The 14555-nt window shown below is 32.0% G+C and overlaps 1 protein-coding gene across 3 annotated transcripts in view; it reads left to right on the plus strand.

The window, feature by feature from the left end:
- Nucleotides 1–14353, plus strand: part of LOC107995622 (mediator of RNA polymerase II transcription subunit 12) — a 464763-nt gene extending 450410 nt beyond the window's left edge. For all 3 annotated transcript variants that reach the window (XM_062073896.1, XM_017053239.3, XM_062073897.1), the window contains 4 exons: nt 6483–6685; nt 12414–12565; nt 12835–12907; nt 13063–14353. In XM_062073896.1, coding sequence (XP_061929880.1) covers nt 6483–6685; nt 12414–12565; nt 12835–12907; nt 13063–13084 — 450 coding nt within the window. In that variant the 3' untranslated portion in view covers nt 13085–14353. The remainder of the gene's footprint in view (nt 1–6482; nt 6686–12413; nt 12566–12834; nt 12908–13062) is intronic.
- Nucleotides 14354–14555: the final 202 nt, after the last annotated feature.

Here is a 14555-nt window from a genome sequence, read left to right on the forward strand (position 1 = left end):
AACTTTGTTCTTTTCACGGATTATTTTGAACTTTTCCAGAAGTTTCTTCTTTTTCCCTTTTTTTTTCCTTTTTTTTTTTTCTTTTTTTTTCTCCTACTGTTTATAAAATTCCCAACGGCGTGGCTTGAACTCAACTAATGCATATTTAATATCCGACTGTTCGCCATAACTTGGCGAACTTTAAGAAACTTAATTACGCTTGATCGCGACGATTTTCCTCCGCCTCAGAGATGCTTTCTTTTTTTTTTATTTTACCGTTTCGTGGGAATAATTTTCGCCAGGAAGAGAACGAAATTTATTGGCTTCGTTGCGAGAAAAGTCTGACCAATTAAATTAAAAAAAAATAGATATATATATTCACTTTTAGAAATGTAAAATTTTTCTATATTAAGCGTAAAGTAGAATCTAATGAAAACTGTATATGAATCGTGCATAATTGATTGAAAAGATCTTGATGGAACACGTAATTTGAAAAAATTGTCAAAGTTAATTTTTGATAGAATTATTCCGTTGCATCTAAATATTATGAAAAAATATTACAAATTATTGAAAAAAATAAACCTTTTATGTAGAATATAATATTGTGAAGATTTTAGAAAATATAAAACGTATAAATATATTTAAAATATATTTTGTTTATTTATTTATTTATTTATTTGCTTAAATTGAAGATATTATAAAATAAGTATTTATTTTTGTGAATTTATATTTACACAGATGTTTATGAATATACATCTATCACGTAAAAGATATCATATTTGTGCTTTAAGCCAGAGTAATTATTTTTAAAAGCTATTTATTTGCGTAAAATATTTTTAAACCAGGAGAATCATTTTTAAGAGTTATTTGTGTTTATTACTTGCTAACTTTATTACTTCGCATACATTATTCTTCATGAAATAGCTCACATCCATGAAAGCACAATAAAATGAAGACATTTATAATACCAATACCTTTTTTATACTTTTTTTCATATTTTTTTTTACATGATGGATCGTATATTTATAATTAATGAATTATATTTTCGTTCTAAAAAAAAATAACAATTTAATAAATATTAAATATAATTTAAAATTAAAATTTTATTAAAATTATATCACAAAAATTATTACTATAAAAAAAATAAAGTTGAATAAAATTTATTTTTTCAAAATAAATAATTTCATCCAAACAAATATATCTAGATTTTTAATATCACTTTCAATTATCGAAATTGTTAATTTTAGATGCGAATTTCTATTTCCCTTTTTCTTTGACACAACTTTTCCACTTGACCCCTAATAATTTATCTCCAACCCTTGCATAAAACGATATTCTTTTATGCGACAAAACTGCACCAGTCCGATTCAAATGGGGTTTTTAATATGCAAATCAACTGGAAACACGAAAATCGGCGAACCACGGCTTAAACATTGGATGATGGATCGCGGTCGTAAATAAACGTAAATGGAACTAAGATTAAAATTAAAAAGTACGTGACTTTACATTCTGTTAAAATTGAAAACTCGTGAAATTTGTTTAGTAATTTGTTTGGTAATGCATTTCGATATTATAAAGGTAATATAAATTTTTAGCTTTTAATGTTCGATCGTTGGTACAGTTTTGAATTTTTTTAGCTTCGATTAATTCACATGAGAATCATATCTCAATTGGAATTACATTTAATATATTCAATCTCTTGAATGTATGTACAAATATTAAAATTTCATTTTATTTTAACAAAATTTTCATCCTCATTATAATTTGTGAGAATATAAACTACGAATGGAAATGGTATAAGAATTTTATTTAACGTACAATTTAACAACCTCAACAACGATTAATCTTAAATTTTTAAATTTTAGGCAAACAACTATCGTATTGCAATCACCATTTTCTATAATTTCAAATTATTTATATACGATAAAAAAAATTAATATCATTTTGTTGTAACGTAAAACTTCAAAATATATCAACTTGCAAAAATCACGATATTTCATCCCTGCGATCGAAACCAAAATGGAACAATTTAAAAAATAATTTCCTTCCACATTGAAAAACAAAGAGAATATAAATTTCTCTCACCTCTACCCGATTCGTTTATTTCCTATCGAAACATAAAATCTTTATTTCCACCCCCAACTTTTCATTACCTTCCGCACCCTTAAATTACTAAATCTCTCCCCTCCTCTCTCCCCCCTCGCATAAATAAACTCGCAATCAAGCCGAACTTAACCTTCTCCCCCCGAGAAGAAGCAAAATTCCATTTTCCATCCCTATCTCGTCCCTCTTTACACCCTCGTTTCGCGCGACACGCTATCATTTCCGATTCCGAGCGAGAGAAAAATCGTGGGAAATAGTTTCAAAATCATGCGGCCAGGCGGCGCCACGTACCGGCCACATTCTCAGCCCCTAATTAGAATTCCCGGTTTCGAGAGGCTTTCTCGTTTCTTTGCCGCTGTCTCGCGGGATCCTTCCAGCAGATTCCCATCCCTCCACCTTCTCCACCAGGTTTCCCAGTTTCAATTTACCGGATCCACCAGGAGTCTTCCGATTCTCCGATGTTTTTTTCCTCGAGCATTTCCCGGTGAAATCGAATCGAGTCGCGCGGCTGAGAAAAATGGCTCCTCGGGGCGAGCAGAGAAACCCTTTCTCGTTCCCCTGTGTGTGTGTATGTGTGTGCTGGATTCGCGCGCATGGTGAGATGCTCGATCTTTGAAGAATTTCAGTCCTCCAACCGGATGAGGCTATTCTTTCGCGCGAAGATCCGGAGCATTTGCATTTGCCGAGAATGGAAGATTTCTTGGTTTTATTCGAGGGATATATCTTCGATGTAGGTTATCATCTCTTGGTTAATAATTCTTGGGGATATTGATGGAACGATGGGTATTTTTTTAGGAATTTTGTAATAGACTATGATTTTTTTTTTGATGTGATTTTTTGATTTTAAAAAATAGGTAGGAATATAATTGAAAAATATAATTGTCACGAGATCAGTACAGAGAAATTATTCGTGGTTATTTTCGAGAAATAGTTGGAATTCAATGTTTTCAATACGTTCGATTTTTATATGAAATATTATACAGATGGATGTATTCGTATTTTAAATTTTGTTTACTCTGAAATTCACAATTTACAAATATCTCTATAATTAGTTTCTCGTTTCGCTGTGTTCCAAACTGGCAAAAACTTTTATTAATAAAACAATAAATATCAAAAATTTTAAATATCTTCAAATTAAAAAAAAAAAAGAGGGGAGAAATACAGTAAAATACAGTAATATTTTTCGTATTTACAATCTAAATATTATTGTACGTATCTTTTCAACTATTTTCAGCTTTATACCGTGATACATTTTTGCAATAAATTTTAAATCATATTTAACTTTTAAACGTATGACTTTACTAAATAAAATATAATAAAAAATATTAGAATTCTCAATTTATACAATAAAATGTCACAGAAAAATAATTCTAAAAATTTGTTTTATCATTTTATTATTTTCCAATATATTGTTCACAGAAAAGATTATTTGTATCTGTGATTATTTTACAAATAATTTCTAATAAAAATCAAATTGCACTCATCTATGATCGAACGATATCAATTGAAGATGAATATATAAATGTATAAGATGTGTAAAGATGTATAAGAAAAAGAGAACGAAATATAACAAAAACCACACACTTCATATTACAGCATACTGATGATTCTATTAAATCGACACAAGTCTGTTTAATTGGCCATTCAAAAAGTTGAACGAAAATTCGGTTTAATTAATACGAATTAACGTGTAGCCGATGTACAACGAGGGTGAAATAGTTTTCGATAAATTAATTCGAGCAAGCGTGTGTTTCAGGGCGAGCACCGTTTTAACCGTCAATTAGGTCTTTCAGTTCCACTCGATTTTAGATGATTTGATTAGCGAGAACGGTGATACTTTTCGTTTTTTCACGAGTTGATAAATGTGAAATAAAAATTATTTAGCATTTTTATTTTTATTTTTAGCGTTGATAAAAGTGCAATTAATTTGGATTTTTTTGGAAGATAATTAATTGATTTAAAGAATCGAGTAAATATGAATTTGAAATTGTTGTAATAATGAATTTTAATAATAATATTAATATTCAGAGTATTCAAAAATCACTTTATTACTACTTACGAAATATTATCTTGATAAATCCATTCAAAAGATCATTTATCAATATTTATAAATAAAAATATTAATCGAAAATGTGAATTGTCATGCAATCGTAACAAATATCATCGTCGAATTGAAATTTATCGTTTTAAAATCTACGATTTATCTTTTTAACGAATGTAATTAGGGTCTTCCGCTTCACTAAAATTCGAGGAATTCCCTCAATTTATCGTTTTTTAGATGTATGAACATTCGATATGGATTTTTTTTTTCATTTGAAGATAATAGAATTTTATAGAATGTTTGACACGTTCGCGTTTTCGAATATTTATATTCAAGCGTAAAATTAATTATCCTGGTTTACTCGTTTCGTGCCCGATAGTAATGCCACGGTTTAATTCGTTCTCTTTAAATGGAAATCCAATTGATTGTTTTTGTGCTCGCCTTTCCCGATATTGTGCATTGCAATTTTTTTTACTTTTTTTCATTCTATAATTTATATTTCGATGTAATAAACATGAAATCTTTCGTGCTTCGAAAAAAAAAATATTACGTATACCGCAGTAAATATAATTCTTTGTTCCTGAAATTAGTTTGTCAATCAAAAATATTTTTTTATGGAATTTTTTTCGTATAAACTACCTGTATAAAAACTTGTTTTGATTAAAAATCGCGATGGAAACATTTTAGTTTCGTTAGTTAAATTTGAAAAAATTAAATTTACTATTATTATCTTTCTATTAATTACATAATAATAATTACTTGACATTTATACTAATTCGTTAATTTAATTTCATTACACGTTGTATATTAATTAACATTTTAATTAAAAATATAAAACTTATTATAACTTATTCAAATTATTCAATTATCTCGCAATCAGGAAAATCTAATTTCTTCGTAAACAATAAAACGTTATCCTTACATACAAATGTAATCGAAAATAAAATGTACAATTTACGGTTCACTTTCAAAAAAAAAAAAAAAAAGAAAAAAACATTTGAATTTTCATTCCCATGCACAGATTCGCGATTAATTCAAAGTAAATCGAAGTCGTAAAGGGAAACAAAGGGATAAGGATTGCATTCGAATTGAAATCATCAGAAAAGATCAGATTGAAAACTAGTGAATCTAAGGAATAGGATAAAAGTAACGAGGTTGAAAAAAGGCGAACAAATTGAGAAAAAGCTGAGGAAGATATTAGAGAATTAAAGGGAAAGGAAATGGAAAGGAGACGATCGTAAGAAGGAATGAAAAGGACGATGAGAGTGGGTGAAATCCATGCAAGAGATGCAGAAAGAAGAGGGATGAGGGGTGTATGGCGCGGGCGGAAATCAAAGGGATAAGGGAAGGAACAAAGGGAGGCAGCGGGGTCAGAAAGCGAAGGTAACTATTTGAGCGTGCAAACGGTGGATAGAATTCGATATAGGAATGAAGGGTATCGGGTTGAAGGGAATGGGATCAGTTCGATTGCATTGTATCCAGACGGTCGAGTCAGATGCACTTATTGTCTGTCGTGAACACGTTCCTGTTCGTGCTTCCATCTGCCTCGCGTGTACACGCCATATCGTGCACGTTTGAAAAAAGGAATGGATCGAAAAAATAAACAGTGAAGATCGAACAGCAAGTGAGAACGAATCAGTTACAAAATTTGATTGATTCTTTTTTATGTGCGAATTTTCTTATTGTTTCTTGATTAATTTCTATATTTATCTGTTTATTAGGTTTATTACATAAATGGAAAAGATTTTAGTAAAATAAACTATGAATCTTCTAAGTGAAATGTATCTAGATGTATCATGATAATCTTTTCATATTCGTCTGATCGTAAATGTTTTGTTGACTATTATGATTGGATTTTTCTGATTATAGCGTTTGTTTCACTTGGCCATGATCGATTCATTATCTTATTATATTTGTCTTGTTTTATCATTACTTGTTTCGCTTTTAATCAAGTTGAATTAATAATTGAAGTAAGTAAGAGGAACAAAAATAAAGACAAATAATAATTTAAACGAACAAAAATTATTAACGAATTATTAATTAATTATATATGATTTTATGCAAATTATTCATACATTGTTTCAATAATATTTCTATTTTATTATTATACAGCAAATTATTAATAAAATTAATGCATCATTGATACGTTTCCAATATGCACAATGTATGTTTTCCTAGCTTCAACGTTCAACTCAAATTCGAAAATACAAAGGAGGAAAAGGGAAATTACGTACAAAATTTACAAGACCAGAGAATTTATCGATGCGCACAGAGATTCTCGGTCTTGTTGTAACTACGTTAAACAACTTAACAAGGGATCTTCCTGTTAACAGATACGCGAAATTATTTTCTGTTACAGTGGTCAAAGGTGCAACTGGCGAAATTCTCGATTCTTGAGCATCAAATGGATCCCAGCAGCAACTTTAGCAGCTATCGCAGCACCCTGAAAGCGGCTATGTGGCGTAGCGCCGGCGCTACGGACGAACGACAGAGGATCGTCGTTCCCTTCTTCAGTTTGCTGGTCAAGGATCTCTACTTCCTGAACGAGGGATGCAGCAACAAGTGAGTACAAAAACAGTCTGCTCTCTGTCTCTCTATCCCCATTTCTTTTTCTCCCGTATTAATCATTTAAAACTAGGAGGAGGAAATCTCTGATTTGATAAAAATTTCCCAGATTTATTATCACTTCTTTAAGTAATTACCATTTACTGTCTCGAAACGTAATCGATAATGTTATCTTCACTTTTCGATACTTCCAAATAAGGAAAGTGGATTTCGTTGAATCATTTTTCAATTATTTGCTTGCGTTTAATTTAAAGACTTTTTATAAAAATTGTGAGAAATACGAAAGGACAATTAATTGTTCTGAAGAAGGTTGTGAAATTATTTATAGTTCGAGATAAGAATATAAGAATTTGTGACATCGATAACACATTTCTCTCGCGATTTCAAGTTCATCGAAAGTAAATTTAAAACTTTAACTTATTTTTTAATAAAATTTAATATTCGTTAGATTCGTTAAGATTTTAAATAAAATATTGCATAATTCTTTTAATCTTCTAAGAAAAATATTTCTTTAAAATACTGATATCTTCTTACAAATCATAATTCGTTCGTTCTCTCTTGGCAATGATCTCTTAGCATAATTTTCACAAACAAGAAGGGATACAAGAAAGGATACACCATACAAATCCAAGGGAAAATATTAATAAAGTAATTTAAGTTGGGATGAGTCGACACAGAATGTTAGCCCTTGAGTGAAACACGATCGTCCATTTCCTATCCGGGCTATCCGTGAAACTTTCGAGTTTGAAGCTTCGATAATTTCGTCCTCGTGGAATCGATACGTTGACAGGAAGCTCTTTTTTGTCGGCGACGAATGTGTCGTACCATTTTCTTCATCCTTCCTGCGCGCAAAAAAATTTCCCCCTCCAATGTCATTCCTTACATCCCCAGTTGTAAACTTATTAAACTTGTAATAGCAAAAGTTGTATTCTCGCAGCTCGAAGCCGAACTTGTTGAAAAGAAAACGAGAAAAGAAAACGAGTTGAGGAAGAAAGGGAGGGAACGAAACCCTTTCTTTCCTTGATCTAATCTTTTCTATTATGATCTTAAAAAAATACTCGTGAATTACTTTTTGCTAATAATTGCTTTAATGAATTTATGCATATATAAATAGAATTTGAGTGGAAATTGTTTAAAGAATTCTCGTCACTGATAATCATTGACTTATACTACTTAAAGATTTTATTTTATGTAAAAGTGCATGGTAATTGTTCATTTGCTTTATTACTTGATATATTTGTATCAATTTTTTGATAATTGTTTACGACACAAATTTTACATATACATGTGATGATGATTATTAAAGAATCAAATTATAAATTATTAAAATGTAAATACTCGAATTTGAACTTCGATTTTAAGCTTCAATTTTTCTTCAATTTCAAAAGCAATCAAAATATAATGTTCCATAAAAATAAAACGAACGAATCGAAATATATAATATATACAGCGATGAAAAATTAATAGGACAAAATTTCCAATAACTTTCCCGTCATTTTTCAAAAACAGACTCAATCACGCATAATCGCAGATTTTTCGGTTTTACATAAAAAAAAAAGTCCAATAATCTCGGTCAAAAGTTTATAGGTCAGCTCAGATTAATCGTCACAATGACGAGTGACCGAGAATGAACGTTTTTTTCGTTCGAAAAACTCATTACGCATACGATTGCTGGGTAAAATGAAACCTTGGCTCGTGCTTTGCCGCAAGAAGTTTCATTAGAAAAAAAATTTCTATTAGGGATGCTTCCTAGATGTGCATATACGAGATAATATTGACAAAGTAGCTGTGTGCGTAATATTTTCGCATATATCTTGACACAGAAATTAGAAATTAGCGCCTGAAATAGATTTTTCTTCTAGATGTTGATACAAGTTCCTTTTTCTCAAAATTAATTCTTGGAATTTGAATAATATTTTATTAAGAAAGTGTCGACTTTATGCGACAATTAGTAGATAAGATTACAGTCGAAGAATATCACAATTACACCATTTCTTTTTTTGTCGTTGCATTAAATTTGATATTCAGAAATAAAATTTGAAATAAAATTCTTTTCACTTACCTAGTTTACACATGAAATATTTCACTGGTAGAATTAATAAAGGAAGGAAAAGTGTATACCTTTTAAATAAAATTTTTATTTTTCTTCTTTCTGTGCGAAATACCCCATTCTGCATTGCAATAATGTATCTTTTTTTTTATGCTGCTCGTTTTCTTCGCGTAGTATATAACAGTTTCGTTGCGTGTAATATTTTTCATTGCAATAACACAATGGAAAGCATTGAAATTTCAAACTAAGTAGTAACATTTCACGAAATTTTCAGTAATAAAAAAATCTTTTAACATTAGTTATTTATAAACTAAAAAATTAATTGTTTTCACAATAAACAATTACTTCAATGTGTATCTGTATATCTCTATATCTTATTTATATTAACAATCTGATTCTTTATAAATAAAAATCGATTCATAAAATAATAATAAACCAGACAATTTCGTCGAAAAAAAGTCACATGTAAAACAAATAAAACAAGAAACTCTGAAAAAAATATTTACCATTCTTTTAACTAAGTTACGAAATTTCAAATCAATATCATAAGACTTTAATACGAAAAAATTATAATCCTCTATTTCTGTCCATCATTATATATCCACATACGAGTATCTACGTGCGTTAGACTCACAATGACGTATATTATCCCCGAAATGGGTTACCGTTTTGTGCAGGAAGAATGTAGTCGCGTAAAATGCGAGATAGAGCAACGTCTGAATATCGCGAGAACGTTTCACTGAATTGCAGTGGAACGAATCGGCGTATAGAGACACGTGGGTACAAATTGCTCCAGGATGCATGTATACCGACTGTAGATAAATGTCCGGGTATTACGTGCCGTTCGTATAATACACGGATCGAGAACAGAGGTCGATATTGACTACGAGATGGAGGGGGGTGGGTATTGTAAAGGGGGTTTGAAAAGGACGACACGTGTGTTGGGTTATTTCTTCCTTCGATTTATGGATGATTGATTTCTATTTTATTTTGAGAATTGTTTGAGGAAAGAGATCTAATGTTATTGCAGTCCACCAGTGTGTTTGATTTTTGGTATAGTGAATTTTATTGGGGTTTTATATTAAATTGTGAAACGATCTTTGATTGAAACGAATAGATAAAAGATAGACTAATTTTAAATAAATTAAAAACGAATTAGAATAAAACATATATAATAACGCATAAAACACATAAAAACATCGTAAATAATAATCGTTTTAAGAATTTACGTGTGCATTATACAATAGATCAGATACAATCAGATAAACTGATCAAAAAGTCATATATTCTTCAATTAATATATTCTTAAAATTTCTTTAAATAATTTTTCCAACACAAAATACTAACCTCGTCAATAAATAATCATACAGAGTGAAAATTTAAAAAAAGAAATATGAATTATCTTATTTCTCCCATCCCCCTAGAATAAATCTTAACCAATACCTTCCAAACAAAAAAATACCCTCTACCCACTCGACCCTCTCGCTCCTCAAACAACTCCATTATGAACACGATCCACAACCCCTTACTACCCTTAACACGAGCATCCCAATAAACCGTCCATTCCTCGGTAAACCGAATAACGTTAAAGTATCAATTTCCTTAGAAAGCGTCACGCTACAGTTCCAATACGTTCGACGTGGGTTTAATAAGGGAGAAGGAGCCCTCCTTCCCGGCAATTATCCTTCCTTGCGCCGTCCGTGGATCGAATCTCTAATAGAATTTCGATCCACGACAGGGATGGGAGGAGTGGATAGAAAGGAATCGCGAGGAAAGATAGGTTTCTCGAGGGCAGATGGATATTGACCGATCGACAGGCGTCCAAAGGGGGTAGGAGGGGGAGGGAGAGGTTGAAAGACGAATGGTTGCGCGTATGTAAATGTCTGTTACGTGCGACAGGGCGTCGCGCAACCGGAAGCGGCGAATTCGTACGCTTCCGACCCAACGATAAATTGCCCCAACTTCGACTCGTAATTTTAACACGCGCGTGTGTACGTGTATCTTCTCGTGCGAGTTGTCTTCTCAGTTCAGTTACAGTAGCTAGTTACAGGAGGGAAACTCGGTTCTGGAGAAAAAATTACATTTTTTTTCTTTTTTTTTTTTTGAAGAAGGAAAGGAAGAAGAAGAAGAAGAAGAAGAAGAAAAAGAAGAAAATCCGAGAGTTGAGAGAAAAAGTGGATGGCTGATGAGGTCTTGAAAGTTCTTTTGGAATTGGGAATTTTGTTGGGAAACGACGATTGCGAGTATTCGAAGATTTGTAGTGAATGTGATTTGAGAAGGAATTGGGTTTCTTTCGGTTCGGATTCCTCTTCGTGAAAAATTTAAATTTAAACTTAAATTTAAATATAAGAGTTATAAGAGTTTGAATTAAATTTAGATTATGTTTAAATGCAAGAGGAGTTGATAATTCTTATGGTCAGTTCTGTTATAAATGAGAAAAAAGTCACGATATAAAAATTATATATGGTTATAGAAAGCGTGATGATTTGTTTATTTTATATATATTAATTTTTTGAGTAATAATAAGATCGTTTTATTCGTTCACGAAAACGATTTTGATTCGTTATTTTTTCATTGCGATTTGTCTTAAGAACCTTTCTACTTTCCTTTGATTCTTCTTTCTTCTAAGATGGATCTTAACAAGTTTCAAGATTGTTTGCACGTAAAATCATATTGCTCTCAAAGAGTACATAAAACTTGAAGAGACTACTCTGAAACTTTTTGAGACTTTCCCTGCGAGCTGACCACTTTTGAACCCACTTCTTGAAATTACAACTCTTCCCATCAACTTTCCTTTTAGATAAAATATCCAATTTCAATATTAACTTCTCACAATCGAGATACACGTACCGATTCCCTTACAAGTTAAATAATTGAAACACAATCTAAAACATACGATACAATTAACTTTTCTTCTCTAATTTATTTAACTTTTCTTTTCACAAAATATCCTTTCTCTTTCTATTATTTCATTTCACGTCACTTTTTTAACCGATATTTCGATAATTTATTTAAATTTGGCTTAAAAATTTTATCAATTGAAGTATTCACACAGAGGAGATCGAGATCAAATCGAAATTAATCAATATCAAACAGAAGATTGATTATGATACGTTCTAAGCTCGAAATTTATGGAGATAACCATTAACTTATCAGCGCGTCTCTCGCTTAGGCTAATGCTATCAGGATTATCCGAAATTAATTTAACAAAATAACAGGCGGTCGTTATTCCACGAGGAATGGCTGACACAGCGTAAACAGTAACGTGCTCGTTAAAGGATGTTGCTGATATCGATCCACGATACTTTGACGAGAATATTCTTAACCGATGGTGAAACATTGATGAAACGCTTGACATTGAAACTTTCGATAGTTGTAGAGGAATTCAAATTGATTAAATTGATGGGAAGGATGAAATTTAATTTTAATTTCGAAACATTAATACGAATATCGCGTGTGATTAAGGAGAGATGAGACAGGTTATGTAAAATAGAAAGATGATGATAAATAGAAATCATTGTCTATAAAATTTTCATCTTGAGAAGATAAGTTTCTGTGAAAATTACTGGAAATTTTGAATCGATTTCAGTCGGTCTTTATGCAAATTCGAATAAAATAATGAAAATACCTTTTGAAAAATAAAAAATTAATTCTTTTGCGAAATTATTGTTACAGGTTGCCAAACGGACATATTAATTTTGAAAAATTCTGGCAGCTGGCGAAACAGGTTACGGAGTTCATCGCCTGGAAGCAAGTTGCCTGTCCATTCGAGAAGAATCCACGTGTCATTGCTTTTCTTCAGGCGAGACCGGTGTGGACTGAAAATGGTAAGTTACCTTCAATTCTTAATATTAAAAAAGAAAAAACAAAAATTTCTAAGAATATTACTGAATTGAAAGTTAATCGATGAAAAGTAAAGCAACATTTATAAAGGATATTACAATTTTATCTTCAATAATTTCATTCGATATTAATAAATTGGAATAACCGTAACCACTTTCTTTCGTTGCTGCCATTAAGAAATTTAATTTTTATCCATCCTGTGACCTTTGTTAAAACTCATTATTTCATAATTTAATTTCTTTTCACAATATAGCTCTAGCTTTGGCATCGTTCGAGTGCGAACCACCAGACAACAATCCGGAGAAAGAACGTTACAAAGCATTGAAGTAAGTCCCCTTTAATATTCGTCATACGGGAAAAAAAAAGAAAAAAAAAAAAGGAGAAAAGACAGACGGAAACTCATCCCTTCGTAATTTCTCTCGTACAAGTTTCAATAAAATTAAATTACGTTCTTTTTTCTCTTTGACATCCTCTCTGACAGGTCTGAACTGAACGCTCAGTGAAAAAGAGCAACCATACACCGCGTCGAATGGGAGCGATATTGAGACAGAGGACGCGCTCTTTTAAAATTTCGTTCCAAGCATTAATCAGCCGAGAATCTCTCCCGCGAGAAGACGTTAAGAGAAGAGATACATCGAGAGAAAGAGAGAGAAAGAGAGAGAGGGGGGGAGAGCAGAGGGATAAAAATAGCGGAGAACACTTGAATCGTGAACGAGATGCCTGCACGACGATGAAAAATGGAGGAAGAGGAGAAAAGAAAATCCAGAAAATGCGGCGATTTGCTCGCGATCGATAAACGATAGAACGAAGAGGAGCGAAAAAAAAATGATTCATCGTAGTGATCTCGCGTCATTTAAGGATATCAGGAGTTTAGATATACCAGGAGAATCGGTGCAGTCGTAGATAATTCGCGATTTTAATTTTTAGAAACGATTCTAAACTTCTTCCTTTCGTGAATGATACCTTTCGTGCGTTGAATATATACAACGCAGTTATATATAAATGAATTTTTCGAATCGAGACAAATTTTCGTATCGAGTCGAGTTACGAATTTTTTAAACGTTTCTTTAAATCGAATTTTCGAATCGAAATTCCCCTTTCCAATCTTTACGAATTTTCGAAACCTAATCGAATAAAACTTTCAGGAATTCAACCCCGAGCATTATTCTCCCCCATATAATATCAAAATTCTTCACATAATATCTCATCATCGAAAAACTCTCCGAATAAATTCCTCCAAAATTTCCAACTTTCCATCGGGCTCGACTGCACCGATCCAAGATCGTCGACAGATCGACGACCCCTATCCCTCGATCCATCAAGAAAGTAAACCAAAGTCGATCTGTCAAAACGAAGAAAGAAAAAAAGAAAGAAAGAAAAAAGGAAGGAAGGAAAGAAAAAAAAAAGAATTCACACTGAACAGTATCGCGTAGCAGTAAGTATAGTTCCTAAGCCCGAGGCCAGAACGGAAAAACGTTTCACTCGACCACTCTGTACGCGAAACGTTCCACGTATTCGAGGGAAACGTCTCGTCCGCCTGGTCGACCCCTTTTTGTACATAGTCCTTTTGATATACGCTAACGAAAACTCCTAGGTGTGGAACAGAGGATAATGGAAAAAAGATAAAAAAGAAGAAATAGGTTCGTTCCTGTAGAGTAAGCTCGAACGTTGTCGTTTTAAGGTTCTAGGTTACACGTATAGTAGCAGACGACGGTCGTCGTGCACGTACTTAACGAATCAGAATGGCGTGTAGAATTGGCATGAAAAAGAAAGAGAGAAAGAGAGAAAGAGGGAGAAGAGACAAAGAGAGAGGGAGAGAGGATAATCATTTGACGAGTTTAGAAAGAGAGGACACTCGCTTAGGCAACACAGGTCCTAATGCTGTTCGCACCGTTTTCGAAAAAAAAGATTTTCATTGTCTCTTCGATGGGACGATTTTCGATTTTCTTTTTTTTTTCAAGACGAACGCGGTGA

This window comes from Apis cerana, linkage group LG4 (assembly GCF_029169275.1).
Source record: "Apis cerana isolate GH-2021 linkage group LG4, AcerK_1.0, whole genome shotgun sequence".
NCBI classification, from domain to species: domain Eukaryota; kingdom Metazoa; phylum Arthropoda; class Insecta; order Hymenoptera; family Apidae; genus Apis; species Apis cerana.